This window comes from Coregonus lavaretus (assembly GCF_964263955.1).
Source record: "Coregonus lavaretus genome assembly, chromosome: 7".
Classification (NCBI taxonomy): Eukaryota; Metazoa; Chordata; class Actinopteri; order Salmoniformes; family Salmonidae; genus Coregonus; species Coregonus lavaretus.
Window position 1 is genome coordinate 24,774,939 of NC_139994.1, and position 22,215 is coordinate 24,797,153.

At 46.7% G+C, this 22,215-nt stretch overlaps 1 protein-coding gene across 1 annotated transcript; it reads left to right on the forward strand.

The window, feature by feature from the left end:
- Window positions 1-8,437: 8,437 nt before the first annotated feature.
- Window positions 8,438-20,905, forward strand: LOC311132448 (phosphatidylinositol 4-kinase beta-like; the record flags this gene model as incomplete). The annotated part of the gene is made up of 11 exons (XM_084165736.1): window positions 8,438-8,455; window positions 15,284-15,511; window positions 15,773-16,006; window positions 16,141-16,250; window positions 16,371-16,475; window positions 18,843-18,966; window positions 19,080-19,193; window positions 19,439-19,590; window positions 19,878-20,010; window positions 20,270-20,390; window positions 20,543-20,905. 11 exons carry the CDS (start codon window positions 8,438-8,440, stop codon window positions 20,722-20,724), a joined length of 1,521 nt encoding a protein of 506 aa, XP_084021862.1. The 3' UTR covers window positions 20,725-20,905.
- Window positions 20,906-22,215: the final 1,310 nt, after the last annotated feature.

A 22,215-nucleotide genomic window follows, 5' to 3' on the forward strand; every position in this document is an offset into this window, starting at 1 on the left:
AACCAAGGCTATTTAGTCTGCCAATAAGAATGCAGTGATTGACAGAGTCAAAAGCCTTGGCCAGGTCGATGAAGACGGCTGCACATTACTGTTTTTTATCGATCGCGGTTATCATATCGTTTAGGACATTGAACTTGGCTGAGGTGCACCCATGACCAGCTCGAAGAGGGGGATGACCGCGGCAGCTTTCCAAATCTCTGGGGATCTCAGACGATACGAAAGACAGGTTGAACAGGCTAGTAATAGGGGTTGCGACAATTTCGGCGGGGTCCAGATTTAGCAGCTCTTTCAGGACATCAGCTATCTGTATTTGGGTGAAGGAGATGTGGGGGCGGGGGGGGGTGGGGGCATGGGCAAGTTGCAGCGGAGGGTGCAGAGCTGGTGGCCGGGGTAGCGGTAGCCAAGTGGAAAGCATGGCCAGCCGTAGCAAAATGCTTATTGATATTCTCGATTATCGTAGATTTATCGGTGGTGACAGTGTTTCCTAGCCTCAGTGCAGTGGGTAGCTGGGAGGAGGTGCTCTTATTCTCCATGGACTTTACAGTGTCCCAAAACGTTTTGGAGTTAGTGCTACAGGATGCACATTTCTGTTTGAAAAAGCTAGCCTTTGCTTTCCTAACTGATTGTGTATATTGGTTCCTGACTTCCCTGAAAAGTTGCATATCGTGGGGGCTGTTCGATGCTAATGCAGTACGCCACAGGATGTTTTTGTGCTCGTCAAGGGCAGTCAAGTCTGGGGTGAACCAGGGGCTATACATGAACTCTAACATTGGTTTCAATGGGAATGACGGTAAATGGCTCAGACATTTATGGCAAACTGAAACTAAAATAACCAATTTACCTGAGTCTACAATGGCAGTCTTAAAATAGAGTACGGATAGTGAGAAGTAACTTTCAAGACAGAAACAATTGTGCCCTATAGTGGTGGACTTCATACTGTACCAGGTTACTACACAACTAACATACACTGAGTGTACAAACATTAGGAACACCTGCTCTTTCCATGACATAGACTGACCAGGTAAATTCAGGTGAAAGCTATGATCCTTTGAACGGGGTATGGTAGTAGGTGTATCAAGAATGGTCCACCACCCAAAGGTCATTCAGCCAACTTGACACAACTGTGGGAAGCATTGGAGTCAACATGGGCCAGAATCCCTTTGGAACGCTTTCGACACCTTGTAGAGTCCATGCCCCGACAAATTGAGGCTGTTCTGAGCAACAGGGGGTGCAACTCAATATTAGCAAGGTGTTCTTAATGTTTTGTACACTCAGTGTATGTAGGCCTCCATGTTTTTAAATAGTACAGTATCACACATCACAGTACAATGCCATAAAGCGTGGGCCTGTAGTACATGTAAATCAACTTAAAGTTGGTTTTTATTTCCATATGCAAAGAATAAAGCATAATTGTTCATGTAATAATGTAATATTAGCCTCATAACAACTCCAGGAATAGGAAATAGTGATGAAATAATCAAATAAATGAAAAGACAGAGACAAATGCTTTTGAACTACTATTTATTTTATTTAAAAATGTAAAATTCAGAGCAAAGTGTCAGAAGAATCCTGTGGGGAGAGAAAACAAGAGAATACATGAATTTAATAGGTGTGAACTAATCAGGGTTCAACGAAGCACTTCAAGTCCTCAATGAGAGAGAGAGAGAGAGAGAGAGAGAGAGAGAGAGAGAGAGAGAGAGAGAGAGAGAGAGAGAGAGAGAGAGAGAGAGAGAGAGAGAGAGAGAGAGAGAGAGAGAGAGAGAGAGAGAGAAGGAGTGTGGCCCTTCAGGTCTCTGCAGTAGGACTACATGCTGGCCATGAGGTACTCGAGGTGGTACTCGAGGAGGCTGGAGAGCTCAGTGACCAGAGACTCTCGGTTAAAATACCAGGCCAGCTGCTGCCCAAACATGTCATCTAGCAGAGCCATCAGCCCGCCCTGAAGGGAACACCACACAACACATAGAAAATGGCTCTGAGCTACTAGCTTATCAAGAGGAGAGAGACAATGAGAGTTACTCCCCCTAAAACGGCATTGAAACCCTGTTAACCAGGAACGAGTAAAGAGGAAGTAAACTAGTAATAAGGAAGAAAACAGGAAGTAAACTCTTGACTCTTACATTGAGCAGCAACAGGTATCTCTCAGCCTTTGGCTCAATGCTGGCAACAGTGGGCAGGAAGGAGTACAGGAGAGCGTACAGACGCTCCATGAACCCACCAGGTTGCTAAAGTAAACAGAGGAGGAGAGAAGAGAAATTGAAGTGAAATTGCTAATAGACAGACATCTAAACATTTACCAGCGAGATGCTACTTACCACCATCAGGGATTTCTGAGCTGTCATCATCCCAAACAGCACCAGCTCAAAAAGGACATCTATCAGGTTAACATGATGGATCTAGGACAAGAAAACACGTTTGGAGAAAATAGGAATGATTTCAAATAGATCAGCTACTGTGCCGTATAAAAGACATGCATGTGGAAGAACTCAAAGTGAGACTTGAAAGAGTTAATTAACTCACATTTGCCTCAGCCAGCTCCCTCTCAATATCAATCTGCTTGGAGGGGTCACTCAGGTAGTCCACAAAGTCGTTATAGGCACGGATGAATTCGGCCTCGTCCTATCACAAAGCAAAGAGCAGTGATGTTAGTGCACAGAACACATTTCCCACCGAGGACGCTCTCTTTCCCTTGAAGGACAATGAGTTAGTGAGCTACCATCTGGTGGACCTGAACCAGTGCGCCCAGTAGGACCTTTCCCGCCACAAATAGATGGTTCCTGCTCAGGGTGGAACCGAGCAGGATCTAGAGAAGAGGGAAGAGTTAGGGTGAGACACCCATCTTCCTCTAGGAGACAGACAGAACAGGAAGACACAGAGAGTCAAAGAAAAGTGGGTCCACTCACAGTAAAGGCCTGGCGCAGGGAGACGAGCCTCAGGCCGATGTCCTCCACTCTCTTGGTGGTAAGGTAGAGGCTGTGGAAGAGAGTGAATGGAGCATGTCAATGGGGGATAACAGCATTGTGACCACTATCCTTCAGCATCTGACAAGCTCAGACTACACACACATTTAGAGGGACTCACTTTAGCAGAGGAACCTCCCTCTCCTCAGGCAGCAGGTCCTCCTCCCATTCCTACAATAACAGAACAATTATTCAACATCAGTGACCAATGTAATGACATGACATGACAAACAATGGGTCAATCGAAGGATCTTAATGCTACTAGTCAATAGTATGTGTGTGTGTAACATCTGACCTCATAGCAGTTGTGGCCCTCAGGCTCTGGCTCAGTGAACTGCTGAGTGGTGGGCGTAGAGACGGAGGCAGCCTCCGACCACGCCGAGGAGGAGAGCACCCCATCCAGCCCCATGTGGAGAGTGGCGTACACCACCGAGACATCAGTTTGCTGCTCAAAACACACACACACAACACACGTTAATAGAAAACAGACCATATCTAATGGAAAATGCCCTGTAATTTCTATTCTATATACATAGGAAATTATTTATTTACCTGGTAGCAGCCATGCGTCACGGCCACAGACGTCTCGTGGCGGAGGTGAGACGCATACTGGGTCACCCTGCCAGCCACATACTGACAGAGAGAAACGACATGTTAAGGCCAAACGGAATAAGTGAAGAAAAGCCTAATCTAATACTAATTCAGTAGTATTTACATCTTACCTGGATCCAAGAGATGGACTGCACCTTGGTGGCACAGTAGGGGATGCCCTCTGGACTAAGTCTGTGTGTCTCCTTGGAGATGGCCCACACCAGTTGAGTCTCCAGGCCTCGAACCCTACTCGCATGGTGCATCCTCACCACCACCTGCTGTGGAGTGAAACAACAAGACAACATCAACAAAACAATATCAGCCATCGCTGTAACATATTTCCATCAAGATCACATGACACTGACGATGTAGATTAGGATTAGGTAGTGACAAAGACACATACCTGGGATCCCCCACGCATGTAGGTGATAATGGGGCTGATGAACTGGAAAGTTCTCAAAGCTTTAGCCACCGGACCGGCATTGTTCTGCACAAGAGGGGGTTGACATTACAATACATTCAGGTTAGAAACAGCAAACATTGCAACAGTGATGTGACTGTGTGTGTGGGTCTCTTACCCTGATCACAACAGGCCCACAGTACAGGGAGCTAAACCTAATCGGTATCAACTGCCAATTACCAGTGGCCTCCTAAAGCAGAAAGCAGACAACAAAGATTTTTAGAATGTCAAAGTGACACAAATTGAATATCTGGGATACTTTTCAAACATTAAACTTTCTGAAAATTGTACCTCAAGGATAGTCGGCACATCTGGCACCTCCTCAAGGATGGCTGGCAGCAGTGGTACATCCGGCACATCATCCAATGGCACAACCAACTGGACCTCATCCAGGACAGTTGATTCTAAAATTAGGAACATTGGAATACAAACAAACAAATGTTAGGATGTAAAACGTAGCGAGCTAGCTAGTACTACTAGTTCAAAAGTGCATCTCTTAGCAAAAGTCACTAAAGTCAACGTTAGCTTGCAAGTATGGATTACAGAAATACACAACATTTCACAAATTACATTTATATTGTTAAATGTGGTAAAATAAGAAGTTTAAACTCAACATACCCTCGATGTCGATGTTAATGTTGTAGCTGGAAATGGCAGATTTTTTATGGAATGTCTACATAGGCGTACAGAGGCCAATTATCAGCAACCATCTGTCCTGTGTTCCAATGGCACGTTGTGTTTGCTAATCCAAGTTTATCATTTTAAAAGGCTAATTGATCATTAGAAAACCCTTTTGCAATTATGTTAGCACAGCTGAAAACTGTTGTGCTGATTTTAAAGGAGCAATAAAACTGGCCTTCTTGAGACTAGTTGAGTATCTGGAGCATCAGCAATTGTGGGTTCGATTACAGGCTCAAAATGGCCAGAAACAAACAACTTTCTTCTGAAACTCGTCAGTCTATTCTTGTTCTGAGAAATGAAGGCTATTCCATGCGAGAAATGCCAAGAAACTGAAGATCTTGTACAACGCTGTGTACTACTCCCTTCACAGAACAGCGCTCTAACCAGAATAGAAAGCGCGTATTACACTGTATTTCTGATCAATTTGATGTTATTTTAATGGACGAAAAATTGCTTTTCTTTTGAAAACAAGGACATTTCTAAGTGACCCCAAACTTTTGAACAGTAGTGTGTGTGTGTGTGTATATATATGTGTGTGTATATATATGTCAGAATTACATGGCCAGTATTGAATAGAGGAGAATGCTAGCAAATTCTGAGCGTTTGAGAGACTGTTTTACAACCGGAGTATGCAATATTGGTTTCATCAACACACCTGTATCAACTGCATGTCGGCCATTTGCGGTTATACGTGAGTGCCGGTGGAAAGTTTATCTGGATATAGGACATCTGACATGACAATGACATTAATACATGCTAATAGTTAACTAGCGAGAACCAGCCACTCACTATGTTTTGAAATGGCTATCTAGTTAGTCTATAGGCGATATCATTATTTTACCTGCTGCGCAATGTCTCTCACCCCCTCTCTCCTCTGGCAACTACCCACTTGAACACATGCAGGTGATGGACACACCATGACTTTTCCAAGATTTTCATTGCTGACCAAAAATTGGCTATAACTGGGTAAATAGCTCACTAACTAGCAATCAATATCAACATGTTCACGTGGAGCTAGTCTCGCTTTGATTTCAAAAACACATCTTGCGACTGCATGATTGAAAGACCACTCGTGCCTGTAGGCCTATAATAACAGAGGACACTTTGATCAAATTCTGATTGGGGTAGCATAATTGTTTGATTTTTGTGATTTTTAGCGTGATTTATTGTTATTTTTTACTTATCCGTTCGGTCAAGCATCAATGTCGGGCCCAGCATTATTCACTTGAACATAAAGACGTTCGGTGGCAGGCAAATGCCTCAACATTGATTTGACTGCTGTAAAATCAGATGTAGGTCTTTAGACTGACTTCCTTATCAGATAGGCTAGTACAGAGGAGCTATGCGTTGTCACCCGATTTTAGCTCCGCCCTTACAAAATGGTATTCTAACACGTCGCCCTGTGTTCAACAATCACCTGGACAACAAGTGCAAAGGACGTCTGCTCTACTGCTGACGTACATGCACACAGAGAAAATGCATTTCTGCCACACCTTGTTGTGTTCTGTAGGTAACCCAAGCCTCAGGCTCGGTCTCCCTGTCGACTCTATCCCCAAGGCAGTTGTCATCAGCAACGTGTACTTTGGTTACATGTCTATTGGGTGAGCAGTTACTGTCTATACAGGTACATTCCGGAAAGTATCCTACAGCTAATTGCTCATTTTAGGCTAGACTCCTGAAATGCATTACATATTTGAAAATCTAATCAGCATGAGAATTACATTTTCAGTTATTTGGATCCAGTTGCGGTCAAATACACTATATATACAAAAGTATGTGGACACCCCTTCAAATTAGTGGATTTGGCTATTTCAGCCACACCTGTTGCTGACAGGTGTATAAAATCGAGCACAGCCATGTGATCTCCATAGACAAACCATGGCAGTAGAATGACCTTACTGAAGAGCTCAGTGACTTTCTACGTGGCACCGTCATAGGATGCCACCTTTCCAACAAGTCAGTTTGTCAAATTCCTGCCCTGCTAGAGCTTCCCCGGTAAACTGTAAGTACTGTTATTGTGAAGTGGAAACGTCTAGGAGCAACAAAGGCTCGGCCACACAAGCTCACCGAACGAGACCGGCGAGTGCTGAAGCGCATGGCGCATAAAAATCGTCTGTCTTCGGGTTCCAAACTGCCTCTGGAAGCAACGTGAAGTGGGTTCCCATGGCCGAGCAGCTGCACAGAAGCCTAAGATCACCATACGCAATGCCAAGTGTCGGCTGGAGTGGTGTAAAGCTCACCGCCATTGGACTCTGGAGCAGTGGAAACGCGTTCTCTGGAGTGATGAATCATGCTTCACCATTTGGCAGTCCGACGGACTAATCTAGGTTTGGCGGATGCCAGGAGAACGCGACCTGCCCAAATGCATAGTGCCAACTGTAAAGTTTGGTGGAGGATGAATAATGGTCTGGTGCTGTTTTTCATGGTTCGGGCTAAGACCTTTAGTTCCAGTGAAGGGAAATCTTAACGCTACAGCATACAATGACATTCTAGACGATTCTGTGCTTCCAACTTTGTGGCAACAGTTTGGGGAAGGCCCTTTCCTGTTTCAGCATGACAATGCCCCTGTGCACAAAGCGAGGTCTGTACAGAAATGGTTTGTTGAGATCGGTGTGGAAGAACTTGACTGGCCTGCACAGAGCCCTGTCCTCAACCCCATCGAACACCTTTGGGATGTATTGGAACGCTGACTGCGAGCCAGGCCTAATCGCCCAACATCAGTGCCCGACCTCACGAATGCTCTTGTGGTTGAGTAGAAGCAAGTACCCGCAGCAATGTTCCAACATCTTCCAACATGCCCACGATTTTGTAATGAGATATTTGACAAGCAGGTGTCTACATACTTTTGGTAATGTAGTGTATATTGTCACCCTTGCACTTTACAATGGAGTGCAATAGAGCAGAAGACTTGTTTGCTACAACACCTTGCTTGTTTCAGCAAGGAGCAAAGTTTCATCATGTTGTTGAGTCCATGAACAGTTGTTCCACAAAAAAAAAGACGGGTTATTTTATTTTCGTGCCGGCTTCATCCATAACCGAGTGGCGCAGTGGTCTAAGGCACTGCATCTCAGTGCTTGAGGCGTCACTACAGACCCCCTGGTTCAATTCCAGGCTGTATCACAACTTGCCGTGATTGGGAGTCCCATAGGGCGGCGCAGAATTGGCCCAGCGTCGTCTGGGTTTGGCTGGTGTAGGCCGTCATTGTAAATAAGAATATGTTCTTAACTGACTTGCCTAGTTAAATAAAGGTAAAATAAAAAAATATATACGGTAATTGTGCCAGCCCTAACAGGACTCGACTCTATATGATAGAGCAGATATCCACTCTACCTTTTCAAATCTATGAATTACATTTTGGGAAGTGTTACCCAGCCACTTGGAACACCAATTATTTTGCCTCGTTAAGCATGGGTCCAGAATCAGTTGTTTTGAATAGGGAAATCCGATCCCAGTAACACTCGGGGACCCTTCCTCAACAGAACGTCCTGTCCACTCTGGAAGTAATGTCAGGAAGTCATAACGTTTGGTCATGATCCAGAAAATACACTTCTTCACAGGAAAGGCATTTTGACATTTGACTACAAAAGTAGAATGCTAAGGAAGCTGCTTGGTTTGCCTGTCAACACAAAAAGACCAAGGAAATGCTATGAAATACAGGTTCCTCGTCCTGAAAAATCTGTGGTTTTGAATAGGCCTAACTAGGGCTGTGGCAGTCATGAAATTTTGGCAAGCGGTAATTGTCATGCAAATGACTGCCGGTCTCACGGTAATTGACCGTTAATTAACATAAACATGTTTAGCGCTCTTTTGGAACATCTAGATTTTAAAAAGTCAAAGTACATTTTTAATATAGCCATCACAATAAAATCCATTATTGATTTAGTTGTGATAGGCTTATAAACCAGGGAATGTCTTAGAAATCAAAACATAAAGGGCTGCATGATGCAACTCTATATATTGATGATTTAGAGAGGGGGAGATCTAATCAATGGAAGATGGAATTAAAAGTGAAATGAGAGGCTACAACGACCAAAAGCCAACGGGTATGCTGCTATTTACGCTATAGTCTGAGTGGAGTTATGTGTAGGCTAACGGTAGGACAGTGAAAAGCGCAGTAATGTTATGGCTAGGCTCAATTAGCCGAGTTAGCTAGCTTCTCTCAGTTTGATACAGTCAAGACAGGTACTGAATAATCGGATTGGATGATAAATAACTACCAAGAAGTTAACAGTGGTTGCGGTCTCTCTCTCAGGCTCATGGTGCTTACTCATACATTCACACACACACCGAACGGCCTCCACTCCCTAACAGCCTCGCTCTCGCTCTCTCCCCTCCCATGGGTCCGGTTGAATAAAGTAGCAAAACAATTGGCTTTTCTGCTGCTTCCCTCACTCGGATCAGACCAGTTGTCCTTTCGGGAGAGGTTTTAAAAATGTATGCATATTGGGTCCGGGGCTTTCCCGTGTCCATTTCGGAACAGGAACTGTAACTCCCATAATTATTTGTCCTCATCATTCAGATTATTCAAATTAAATCATGATGTGATTAGAGGGACAATAGAGCACTGAGTTCCAGGCCATTAGCAAGTTTGGTAGGCTATCCATCAGCACCGTTCATTTGCGCAGTTTTGGATTGGGAGTACCTTTTACCAACGGGAATTTAACTGCGGTCACGACTTGTGACTGGCGGTAATAAGGTCACCGCAACAGCCCTAGCCCTAATCTGTGTGTCAACGCCACCTCTAGGCTCTGTTTCAATGTCCACACCAACTAGCACATGTATGCATTGGGCATGATTTCTTTGTGGTATAAAAGTATGGACATTGGCATGTAGTGCAATGGTCTCAACCCCTTGGGTTGTTTTTCTCTCTGTAATCGGATAACTTGCTTCATGTTTTTGAAAAATGCTTCTGGGAGTTTTGGAATGGGGAGACTCAGCTAAATGTAAAGACATCTGGAGTAACCTTTACTGAAGGAGAGTCAGTCAAAGTCAGTCATAATTACACACGTTTACACATTTTACATGGTAGTCCTAAGCAACAAATACGCCACTGGCAGTAGTTCATGTGGCAAAAATTGTCCTACCTGGTATTAAAGGTAGACTCAGTGGGATGACGTAGATGCAGAAAGTAAACAGCATAGTGGGTCAATTTCCACAACAACTAAGAACGTTGAAGTGCGAGGCTCAACTTCTCCGCTGTTTTGGTCCCTTGGCTACCATGCTGTAACAGTGCGACTGTGTGAGAAAAGTATTTTATCTCGCTCATCTCAATATCTGCGGTGCTGCTCGTGGCAACATACATTTCACTGAGTCTACCTTTAACTAAGAACTAACAAATTAACCTTTTTTTCTTGTGTGTTAAGTATTTTAACAAAAATGTTAACTGTCCCATATGTTAGCCTACTTAATTGGAACTTGTTTCCATAACAAAACAAAATGTAAGTACTTTTTTTATATAGTAACCTTATGATTGAGATGTTATCTAATTTCAAAGTAGCCTTAATGGTGGACTGTAGAACAAAGGACTTCCTAGATTTGTACTTTACATTTACATTACATTTTAGTCATTTAGCAGACGCTCTTATCCAGAGCGACTTACAGGAGCAATTAGGGTTAAGTGCCTTGCTCAAGGGCACATTTACGTCATTTAGCAGACGCTCTTATCCAGAGCGACTCACAAATTGGTGCATTCACCCTATAGCCAGTGGGATAACCACTTTACAAATTTTTTTTGGGGGGGGTAGAAGGATTACTTTATCCTATCCCAGGTATTCCTTAAAGAGGTGGGGTTTCAAATGTCTCCGGAAGGTGGTGAGTGACTCCGCTGTCCTGGCGTCGTGAGGGAGCTTGTTCCACCATTGGGGTGCCAGAGCAGCGAACAGTTTTGACTGGGCTGAGCGGGAACTATGCTTCCGCAGAGGAAGGGGAGCCAGCAGGCCAGAGGTGGATGAACGCAATGCCCTCGTTTGGGTGTAGGGACTGATCAGAGCCCGAAGGTACAGAGGTGCCGTTCCCCTCACTGCTCCATAGGCAAGCACCATGGTCTTGTAACGGATGCGAGCTTCAACTGGAAGCCAGTGGAGTGTGCGGAGGAGGGGGGTGACGTGAGAGAACTTGGGAAGGTTGAACACCAGACGGGCTGCGGCATTCTGGATGAGTTGTAGGGGTTTAATGGCACAGGCAGGGAGGCCAGCCAACAGCGAGTTGCAGTAATCCAGACGGGAGATGACAAGTGCCTGGATTAGGACCTGTGCCGCTTCCTGTGTAAGGCAGGGTCGTACTCTCCGAATGTTGTAGAGCATGAACCTGCAGGAGCGGGTCACCGCCTTGATGTTAGCGGAGAACGACAGGGTGTTGTCCAGGGTCACGCCAAGGCTCTTCGCACTCTGGGAGGAGGACACAACGGAGTTGTCAACCGTGATGGCGAGATCATGGAACAGGCAGTCCTTCCCCGGGAGGAAGAGCAGCTCCGTCTTGCCAGGGTTCAGCTTGAGGTGGTGATCCGTCATCCATACTGATATGTCTGCCAGACATGCAGAGATGCGATTCGCCACCTGGTTATCAGAAGGGGGAAAGGAGAAGATTAGTTGTGTATCGTCAGCGTAGCAATGATAGGAGAGGCCATGTGAGGATATGACAGAGCCAAGTGACTTGGTGTATAGGGAGAAAAGGAGAGGGCCTAGAACTGAGCCCTGGGGGACACCAGTGGTGAGAGCACGTGGTGCGGAGACAGCTTCTCGCCACGCCACTTGGTAGGAGCGACCGGTCAGGTAGGACGCAATCCAGGAGTGAGCCGCGCCGGAGATGCCCAGCTCGGAGAGGGTGGAGAGGAGGATCTGATGGTTCACAGTATCAAAGGCAGCAGACAGGTCTAGAAGGACAAGAGCAGAGGAGAGAGAGTTAGCTTTAGCAGTGCGGAGAGCCTCCGTGACACAGAGAAGAGCAGTCTCAGTTGAATGACCAGTCCTGAAACCTGACTGGTTTGGATCAAGAAGGTCATTCTGAGAGAGATAGCAAGAGAGTTGGCTAAAGACGGCACGCTCAATAGTTTTGGAAAAAAAAGAAAGAAGGGATACTGGTCTGTAGTTGTTGACATCAGTGGGATCGAGTGTTGGTTTTTTGAGAAGGGGAGCAACTCTCGCTCTCTTGAAGACGGAAGGGACATGGCCAGCGGTCAAGGATGAGTTGATCAGCGAGGTGAGGTAGGGGAGAAGGTCACCGGAGATGGTCTGGAGAAGAGAGGAGGGGATGGGGTCAAGCGGGCAGGTTGTTGGGCGGCCTTCAGTCACAAGTCGCAGGATTTTATCTGGAGAGAGAGGGGAGAAAGAAGTCAAAGCATAGGGTAGGGCAGTGTGTGTAGGACCAGCAGTGTCATTAGACTTAACAAACGAGGATCGGATGTCGTCAACCTTCTTTTCAAAGTGGTTGACGAAGTCATCCACAGAGAGAGAGGAGGGGGGGGGGGGGGGGGAGGAGGATTCAGGAGCGAGGAAAATGTGGCAAAGAGCTTCCTAGGGTTAGAGGCAGATGCTTGGAATTTAGAGTGGTAGAAAGTGGCCTTAGCAGCAGAAACAGATGAAGAAAATGTAGAGAGGAGGGAGTGAAAAGATGCCAGGTCGGCAGGGAGTTTAGTTTTCTTCCATTTCCGCTCCGCTGCCCGGAGCTCTGTTCTGTGAGCTCGCAATGAGTCATCAAGCCACGGAGCTGGAGGGGAGGACCGAGCCGGCCGGGAGGATAGGGGACACAGAGAGTCAAAGGATGCAGAAAGGGAGGAGAGGAGGGTTGAGGAGGCAGAATCAGGAGATTGGAGGGAGAAGGATTGAGCAGAGGGAAGAGATGATAGGATGGAAGAGGAGAGAGAGAGCGAAGGTTGCGGCGGCGCATTACCATCTGTGTAGGGGCAGAGTGAGTAGTGTTGGAGGAGAGCGAGAGAGAAAAGGAAACAAAGTAGTGGTCGGAGACATGGAGGGGAGTTGCAGTGAGATTAGTAGAAGAGCAGCATCTAGTAAAGATGAGGTCAAGCGTATTGCCTGCCTTGTGAGTAGGGGGGGACGGTGAGAGGGTGAGGTCAAAAGAGGAGAGGAGTGGAAAGAAGGAGGCAGAGAGAAATGAGTCAAATGTGGACATAGGGAGGTTGAAATCCCCCAAAACTGTGAGGGGTGAGCCATCCTCAGGAAAGGAACTTATCAAGGCGTCAAGCTCATTGATGAACTCTCCAAGGGAACCTGGAGGGCGATAGATGACAAGGATATTAAGCTTAAATGGGCTAGTGACTGTGACAGCATGGAATTCAAATGAGGAGATAGACAGGTGGGTTAGGGGAAAAATTGAGAATGTCCACTTGGGAGAGATGAGGATTCCTGTGCCACCACCCCTCTGACCAGATGCTCTCTGGGTATGCGAGAACACATGGTCAGACGAGGAGAGAGCAGTAGGAGTAGCAGTGTTTTCAGTGGTAATCCATGTTTCCGTTAGCGCCAGGAAGTCGAGGGACTGGAGGTTAGCATAGGCTGGGATGAAGTCAGCTTTGTTGGCAGCAGAACGGCAGTTCCAGAGGCTGCCTGAGACCTGGAACTCCAGGTGTGGGGTGCGTGCAGGGACCACCAGGTTAGAGAGGCAGCAGCCACCCGGTGTGAGGCGTTTGTGTAGCCTGTGCAGAGAGGAGAGAACAGGGATAGGCAGAGGCATAGTTGACAGGCTGTAGCAAATGGCTACAATAATGCAGAGGAGATCGGAATGAAATGAACTAAACATCTGGGAGAGGAGAGAGCAGGGCCTCCCTCACCAAAACTTCCACCTCTGAAACTATAATTGTTTCACTGAACCACCCGAACAAAAACTCTCCCAACTTCCACCTTTAGAAATCAGAATTGTTGTGAACCACAGCGGTTCAATGTTTAAAGGAATAGACTCAACCCACTTTATTCAGCTAGCTAACTATGACACCATAGCTAACTAGCATGCTAGCATCCAATAACACACAGTTTAGCACCAACACTTGGTCACAACAAACCACCAATAGTGTGTTAACACACTAAGCAGATAATTCGTGTCCGTGTCTAGTTCCTTTAATAACGCAGCAATAATTAAACGTTGGCTAGCTTAGCACAAATATATTGTATTTAGCTGCCACAGTACAGCACACAATGGCTACTGTGTTGACTCTGTTCGAAAAATGGCTAGCTAGCTAGCTTCGTGCTACACCCGGCACCGCCGAAGACAATGCCAACCTACAGTAACTACCCACAACAGCCCACGATGCCTAACTATGACACCATAGCTAACTAGCATGCTAGCATCTAATAACACACAGTTTAGCACCAATACTTGGTTACAACAAACTACCAATAGTGTGTTAACACACTAAACAGATCATTCGTGTCCGTGTCTAGTTCCTTTCATAACGCAGCAATAATTAAACGTTGGCTAGCTAGCACAAGTATATTGTATTTAGCTACTACAGTACAGTTAGCTGGTCGTGTTGGCTAGCTAGCAATGGCTACTGTGTTGACTTGTTTGAAGAACGGCTAGCTAGCTAGCGTCGTGCTACACCCGGCACCGCCGAAAAACAATGCTAACCTACAGTAACTACCCACAACAGCCCACGATGCCTAACTATGACGCCATAGCTAACTAGCATGCTAGCATCCAATAACACACAGTTTAGCACCAATACTTGGTTACAACAAACTACCAATAGTGTGTTAACACACTAAACAGATAATTCGTGTCCGTGTCTAGTTCCTTTCATAACGCAGCAAAAATTAAACGTTGGCTAGCTAGCACATTAACATTGGAAACAACTCTCCACCGTTGCTAAACGTTACCAGTAGCTACCCGCTAGCTAGCTAGCCTCGTGCTTCGCCGGGCTCCGCCGTAAACAATACTTACCTACAATAATTACCTACGGAAACCTACAATAACTACCTAAATAACTACCTAAATAAACTACCTACAATACCTAACTACAACTACCTACCTACGATCTAAATGCATGGTTTAAGCTTTACTCAACACCATATAAGAAGCCAAGCTTACCTCCTGCTAGAGAAAACACAACCTCTCCCGACCACAGCTCACACCACTTTGACCTACTATAATGGTATTGAATATTGCTCATACTTTAAATATGAAGATATTGGACACCATAAGTTGACTAAACATCTCCAAGGCCCAAGAGCTTGTTTGGTATCTGGGTTTCGCTCAAGTCTCTCATTTTAACCATTGTGGTACTGATCTCTGGTGCTGGAATGTGGTACTGCAATGGGTTGACAGAATTTAATTTATTTGCTTCTTTCTCCCTGTGCCCATGCATTCTTAGTCTTATACCTCCCCTTGGTTTTCTCTTCAGATTCCGCTCCTAAAACATCCTTCTTTCAATTCCCATCATACCCATCTTCCTCCCTCCTTTCTCAGCCTCTTTTTTTTTTTTTTTGTGTGTGCAGTCATTCATGGAAGGACCCTAAAAAAAAGATGTGCCACTTGTTATTTGCTGTAGCTTGTTGTAAATGTCTTCAGAACACAAAAAGACATCTGTCTTGATCTAGATTCTAACCAGCTCTCCTCCTCCTAACCTTGCTCCTCCTCTCTGTAGCCGTTGCGCCTGACGCTGCAGAGGGAGTTCATCAAGTCTCTGATGGGCATCGGAAAGCGGCTGGCCACGCTGCCCACCAAGGAGCAGAAGACCTGGCAGCTCATCTCAGAGCTGTCACAGCTCAACCACAAGCTGCCAGCCCGCGTCTGGCTGCCCACTGCAGCCTTCGACCACCACGTGGTGCGCGTGCCCCACACACAGGCCGTGGTGCTCAACTCCAAAGATAAGGTGAGGCAACTTGTTGTAATACACATGTATAAGGAGGTACACACACACAACAGGCTCCAAAAACAAGGTGACCAGAATGCCTAGTAGTTTGACACAATTAATTAGTTAACTCATTTGTTAGTTTATTTATTTCCTGAGGAGCCTGGAGTTTAGATGGAGTGGGCCCCAATGCTATTTGTCAATGGGACTTCCTGCATAAATGTACCTTACAAAAATAGGTCTAGAACTCCAGTGACCTCTTCATTCTCCCCTTCCTCTCAGGCCCCGTACATCATCTATGTGGAGGTGCTGGAGTGCGAGAGGTTTGAGATGTCCGCCATTCCCCTGCGCATCCCGGAGACATGCATCCGCAGCGCCCGCTCTGTGGACAACCTCCTCCCGGAGTGCGTTGGCATCACAGCCGAGCAGCGCGCCGGCAGTTTCTCCACCGTGCCCAACTACGACAACGACGACGAGGCCTGGGCCATGGATGACATCGGCAAGTTGGAAGTGGAGGTGGGTACCCATGGCAACCACATGGTGGCACCGTCTGACTTTAAGTCACATTTTGATGACTAGGTTGTTGGGGAAGGAGGAGGTGAATCAGATTTGAATGTACTTTTAACTCTGGGGTCCTTCTATGGTTCCAGCTCCCAGAAGGCCACACCAGTAGCAGTGACAACATCTCCCAGTTCTCTGTGGACAGCATCACCAGCACGGAGAGCAAGGAGCCTGTCTTCATCGCCGCTGGCGACATCAGGTACAGGGTCACTGCCGGACAGAATTGCCCTGCTAGCTTGTAGTTTGTCTTTAAGACTTTCTTGTTATAGAGTTTTGGTCTGGATAGCTGTTTTACAACCGCATGTTTCTTTTGTCTTAGGCGACGTCTATCAGAGAACCTGGCCCACACCCCCACAACGTTCCGGAAAGATCCGGAGGACCCGTCCGCTGTGGCGCTCAAGGAGCCCTGGCAGGAGAAAGTCAGGTGGGTGATTGGTACATAGAAATATACACTGCTCAAAAAAATAAAGGGAACACTAAAATAACACATCCTAGATCTGAATGAATGAAATAATCTTATTAAATACTTTTTTCTTTACATAGTTGAATGTGCTGACAACAAAATCACACAAAAATTATCAATGGAAATGAAATGTATCAACCCATGGAGGTCTGGATTTGGAGTCACCCTCAAAATTAAAGTGGAAAACCACACTACAGGCTGATCCATCTTTGATGTAATGTCCTTAAAACAAGTCAAAATGAGGCTCAGTAGTGTGTGTGTGTGTGGCCTCCACGTGCCTGTATGCCCTCCCTACAACGCCTGGGCATGCTCCTGATGAGGTGGCGGATGGTCTCCTGAGGGATCTCCTCCCAGACCTGGACTAAAGCATCCGCCAACTCCTGGACAGTCTGTGGTGCAACGTGGCGTTGGTGGATGGAGCGAGACATGATGTCCCAGATGTGCTCAATTGGATTCAGGTCTGGGGAACGGGCGGGCCAGTCCATAGCATTAATGCCTTCCTCTTGCAGGAACTGCTGACACACTCCAGCCACATGAGGTCTAGCATTGTCTTGCATTAGGAGGAACCCAGGGCCAGCATATGGTCTCACAAGGGGTCTGAGGATCTCATCTCGGTACCTAATGGCAGTCAGGCTACCTCTGGCGAGCACATGGAGGGCTGTGCGGCCCCCCAAAGAAATGCCACCCCACACCATGACTGACCCACCGCCAAACCGGTCATGCTGGAGGATGTTGCAGGCAGCAGAACGTTCTCCACGGCGTCTCCAGACTCTGTCACGTGCTCAGTGTGAACCTGCTTTCATCTGTGAAGAGCACAGGGCGCCAGTGGCGAATTTGCCAATCTTGGTGTTCTCTGGCAAATGCCAAACGTCCTGCACAGTGTTGGGCTGTAAGCACAACCCCCACCTGTGGACGTCGGGCCCTCATACCACCCTCATGGAGTCTGTTTCTGACCGTTTGAGCAGACACATGCACATTTGTGGCCTGCTGGAGGTCATTTTGCAGGGCTCTGGCAGTGCTCCTCCGGCTCCTCCTTGCACAAAGGCGGAGGTAGCGGTCCTGCTGCTGGGTTGTTGCCCTCCTACGGCCTCCTCCAGGTCTCCTGATGTACTGGCCTGTCTCCTGGTAGCGCCTCCATGCTCTGGACACTACGCTGACAGACACAGCAAACCTTCTTGCCACAGCTCGCATTGATGTGCCATCCTGGATGAGCTGCACTAGCTGAGCCACTTGTGTGGGTTGTAGACTCCGTCTCATGCTACCACTACCAAAACATCAGCCAGGAAGCATAGGAACTGAGAAGTGGTCTGTGGTCACCACCTGCAGAACCACTCCTTTATTGGGGGGTGTCTTGCTAATTGCCTATAATTTCCACCTGTTGTCTATTCCATTTGCACAACAGCATGTGAAATATATTGTCGATCAGTGTTGCTTCCTAAGTGGACAGTTTGATTTCACAGAAGTGTGATTGACTTGGAGTTACATTGTGTTGGCACATCAATGCGAGCTGTGGCAAGAAGGTTTGCTGTGTCTGTCAGCGTAGTGTCCAGAGCATGGAGGCGCTACCCAAGTTCTCTCACGTCACCCCCCTCCTCCGCACACTCCACTGGCTTCCAGTTGAAGCTCGCATCCGCTACAAGACCATGGTGCTTGCCTATGGAGCAGTGAGGGGAACGGCACCTCTGTACCTTCGGGCTCTGATCAGTCCCTACACCCAAACGAGGGCATTGCGTTCATCCACCTCTGGCCTGCTGGCTCCCCTTCCTCTGCGGAAGCATAGTTCCCGCTCAGCCCAGTCAAAACTGTTCGCTGCTCTGGCACCCCAATGGTGGAACAAGCTCCCTCACGACGCCAGGACAGCGGAGTCACTCACCACCTTCCGGAGACATTTGAAACCCCACCTCTTTAAGGAATACCTGGGATAGGATAAAGTAATCCTTCTACCCCCCCCAAAAAAAAATTTGTAAAGTGATTATCCCACTGGCTATAGGGTGAACGCACCAATTGGTGAGTCGCTCTGGATAAGAGCGTCTGCTAAATGACGTAAATGTGCCCTTGAGCAAGGCACTTAACCCTAATTGCTCCTGTAAGTCGCTCTGGATAAGAGCGTCTGCTAAATGACTAAAATGTAAATGTAAATGTTTAAGTGTTCCCTTTTATTTTTTTGAGCAGTGTAATTACTAGAAGAGACAAAATGGATGGGCATACACAATCCCCCACCCGAGGATACATGTCTATCCCACTTAGTGCAGCGAAGACAACACATTGTGGCATTGTAAAGTCATTTGCTGTGTCTCACTATTTCTTTCCGCTCTCTCCATCCCTCAGGCGGATAAGGGAGGGCTCCCCTTACGGTCACCTGCCAAACTGGCGGCTGCTGTCGGTCATCGTGAAGTGTGGGGACGACCTGAGGCAAGAGCTACTGGCCTTCCAGGTGCTCAGCCAGCTACAGGTACTTGACTCTCCACAGTAGAGTCCCATTCCACAGAAATGCTCTGAATTATTTATTCTTATTAGCATTCATTCAATCACTAATTCGCTCCACTACTCCCCTTTCCTCTCCAGTCCATCTGGGAGCAGGAGCACGTCCCCCTGTGGATCAAGCCCTATAAGATCCTGGTGATGTCATCGGACAGCGGGATGATCGAGCCCGTGCTGTACGCTGTCTCTCTGCACCAGGTGAGCAGAGAAAATGAGATGGACCCAATTGTGCACTTGAAATCTCATGACAAAGTTGCCTAACAATAACTTCAAGCCGAGTTGTTTAGCTATGTAATCCAGTACCTCTTGGGATGAAAGATTTTGATAATCTAAGTAATTTCGTGTCAGTTGCTAATTCTAATGGAATGCCGTGTCGGTAGCTTTTTCTAATGGAATACTGTGTCTGTTGCTATTTCATACAAAATGCTGTTTCTGTGCTCCAGGTGAGGAAGCAGAGCCAGCTGTCTCTGCTGGACTACTTCCTGCAGGAGCACGGCAGCTACACCACCGAGGCCTTCCTCACCGCCCAGTGCAACTTTGTGGAGAGCTGCGCCGGCTACAGTCTCATCTGCTACCTGCTGCAGGTTAAAGACAGGTGGGCAGCCCTCCCTTTTCACCCCTCTTCAGTTTCACTCGTTACATTACTCACATGTTCCATTTCCCCTCTTAGCTTCCTTTGTCTTTGAGCCTGTTTGGCTACATTTACACAGGCTGCACAATTCTGATCTTTTGCCAATAATTGGGCAGAAGGTCAGAATTGGGCTGCCTGTGTAAACACAGTTTTTGTGGTCTGATATCAACTACCACATCCCACCCTCTCCTCTATTCCTATACCCTTTACTCAGTTCCCCTACCCCTCATCTCCTTTCTGTCTTTCTCCAGACACAATGGAAACATCCTCCTGGACTCGGAGGGCCACATAATCCACATTGACTTTGGCTTCATCCTGTCCAGCTCGCCCAGGAACCTGGGCTTTGAGACCTCCGCTTTTAAGCTCACCAGCGAATTTGTGGATGTGAGTCAAATGAATTATACTGCATGCGAATTTGCATTGTCAAATAAGTGTAAACTGGAGAACACTGTGGAATTCATCATACAACTAGCTGCCTAACAATCTAGCTAGAAACCTCACAAAATGTTCACTGCATAAATGCATACATTTGTTAGTGTTCAAAGATGCTATTAGCGAGTTTGCTGGTTAGCTGCAGTAGCCTGCATAACCTGTTGGTTTTTTATGTGTAAAGACTAACCTATGTTGTCTGTGGTTCTCTCAGGTGATGGGAGGCCTGGATGGAGACATGTTCAACTACTACAAGATGCTGATGCTCCAGGGCCTGATAGCTGCTCGCAAACACATGGAGAAGGTGGTCCAAATAGTGGAGATCATGCAGCAAGGTACTGTTAGCTAAAACGGTATATTAGCATGACCAGTGTGTTGTGGTGTTTTTCCATAAACATTATCTATCTGCCCGGTTTCTCTGTGGTCTTGGGATTGCAACTCCTCTGACTCCCTCTCCCTGGGTCTCCCCTCTCTCCTCCCCCACCAGGCTCTCACCTACCCTGCTTCCATGGCTCCAGCACCATCCGCTACCTGAAGGAACGTTTCCACATGAGCCTGACGGAGGAGCAGCTACAGGTGCTGGTGGAGCAGATGGTGGATGGCTCCATGCGCTCCATCACCACCAAGCTTTACGACGGCTTCCAGTACTTCACCAACGGCATCATGTGAACAGTTCGACACCAAACTCTACTACATGGGACAACCACATGGGAGAGCAAGCAAACATACATATAAAGATGGTGGTGAACATGTGCATATGGACTCACGCATGTGTGCTTGCCATAGCAGCACATTTAGGAAAATGGACTTGTGTATAGACTAGTGCTACAGGACCTGTTTGCAAACTCGGTATGTTCTTTGTCAAAGTCAAAAAATCACGTCCTCCATTTGCAGATTGCACTTTCTCTCTGAACTTTGTCACAACGCCTGCTTTTTTCCCGATTATTGAGGGCGCACCATCAGTAGCCAGGCTGACAGCGCGGGACCAGTCCACTCCGACCCTGTCCAGCGCGCCGACGAGTGCGGTAAAAATATCAGCTGCTGTCGTTGTATCTGTCATCGGCACCAACTCCACGAACTCCTCTGTGACGGTCAATGTGTCATCAACTCCGCGGATGAAAAAATGGCCAGTTGTGCAACATCTGTAATGTCCGTGCTTTCATCAATTGCAACCGAAAACGCAATAAATGACTTTACTTTTTGCTTCAACTGGCTGTCCAAATCCACTGAAAGATCGGAAATCCTGTCTGCAACTGTGTTTCTTGTCAGGCTGATATTTGCAAAAGCCTGCCGCTTTTCAGGGCACACAATCTCCGCTGCCTTCATCATGCATGTTTTTACAAATTCACCCTCACTAAATGGTTTTGAAGCCACTGCGATTTCATTAGCAATGAGGTAGCTAGCTTTCACTGCAGCGTCACTGATGTCTCGGCTGTGAGTAAACACAGACTGCTGTTTCTTCAGACCCGCCAACAGTTCATTCACCTTCTCTCATCTCCGCTGTCCTTGAAAGTTGTCATATTTGTCGGCATGAAGACTCACATAGTGGCGACAAAGGATATATTCTTTCAGCACTGCAACATGCTCTGAACACACCAAACATACAGCTTTCCCATTCAATTCCGTGATTAAATAGGATGACCATTTTTCTTGGAACACTCTGCACTCTGCGTCCACTTTTCTCTTTTTTGACAGAGACATATTGGGGCATAAATGTTAAGAATATGTCTGAAGTACCTGCACTCGTCCATAATGGATCTTCCAGTAATGGAAATGAAACGAACCCCAGTTCCCAACCAGCTGCAACTTCTCATAGGGAAAACCAGTCTTCCCTATTTGGCTGAAAAACAAAGACATCCCCTAATTATAGAGATTGCTCTGTGATTAATAAGACACACAATTGTGGAGATAGAGGACATGGTAATGTGTACTATTACTAATCAGCTATGACTGTCTAATAATGTGATTGACTACCTGTGAATGGCTATCTGAATGTGCTGACAGTTCGTCAAGCACTAGCCTCCCAGCTTCAGTGAGGTGAATGGTAGGCTCCTCAATAACCAATTTGGAAGTCTGTGAAAAAAAAGGGAACAGGGTAAAGTAAATTCTCCCTATAAGATCAGATGAGCTTTGGTTAATAATGTGTTTGGTTACCTGTGT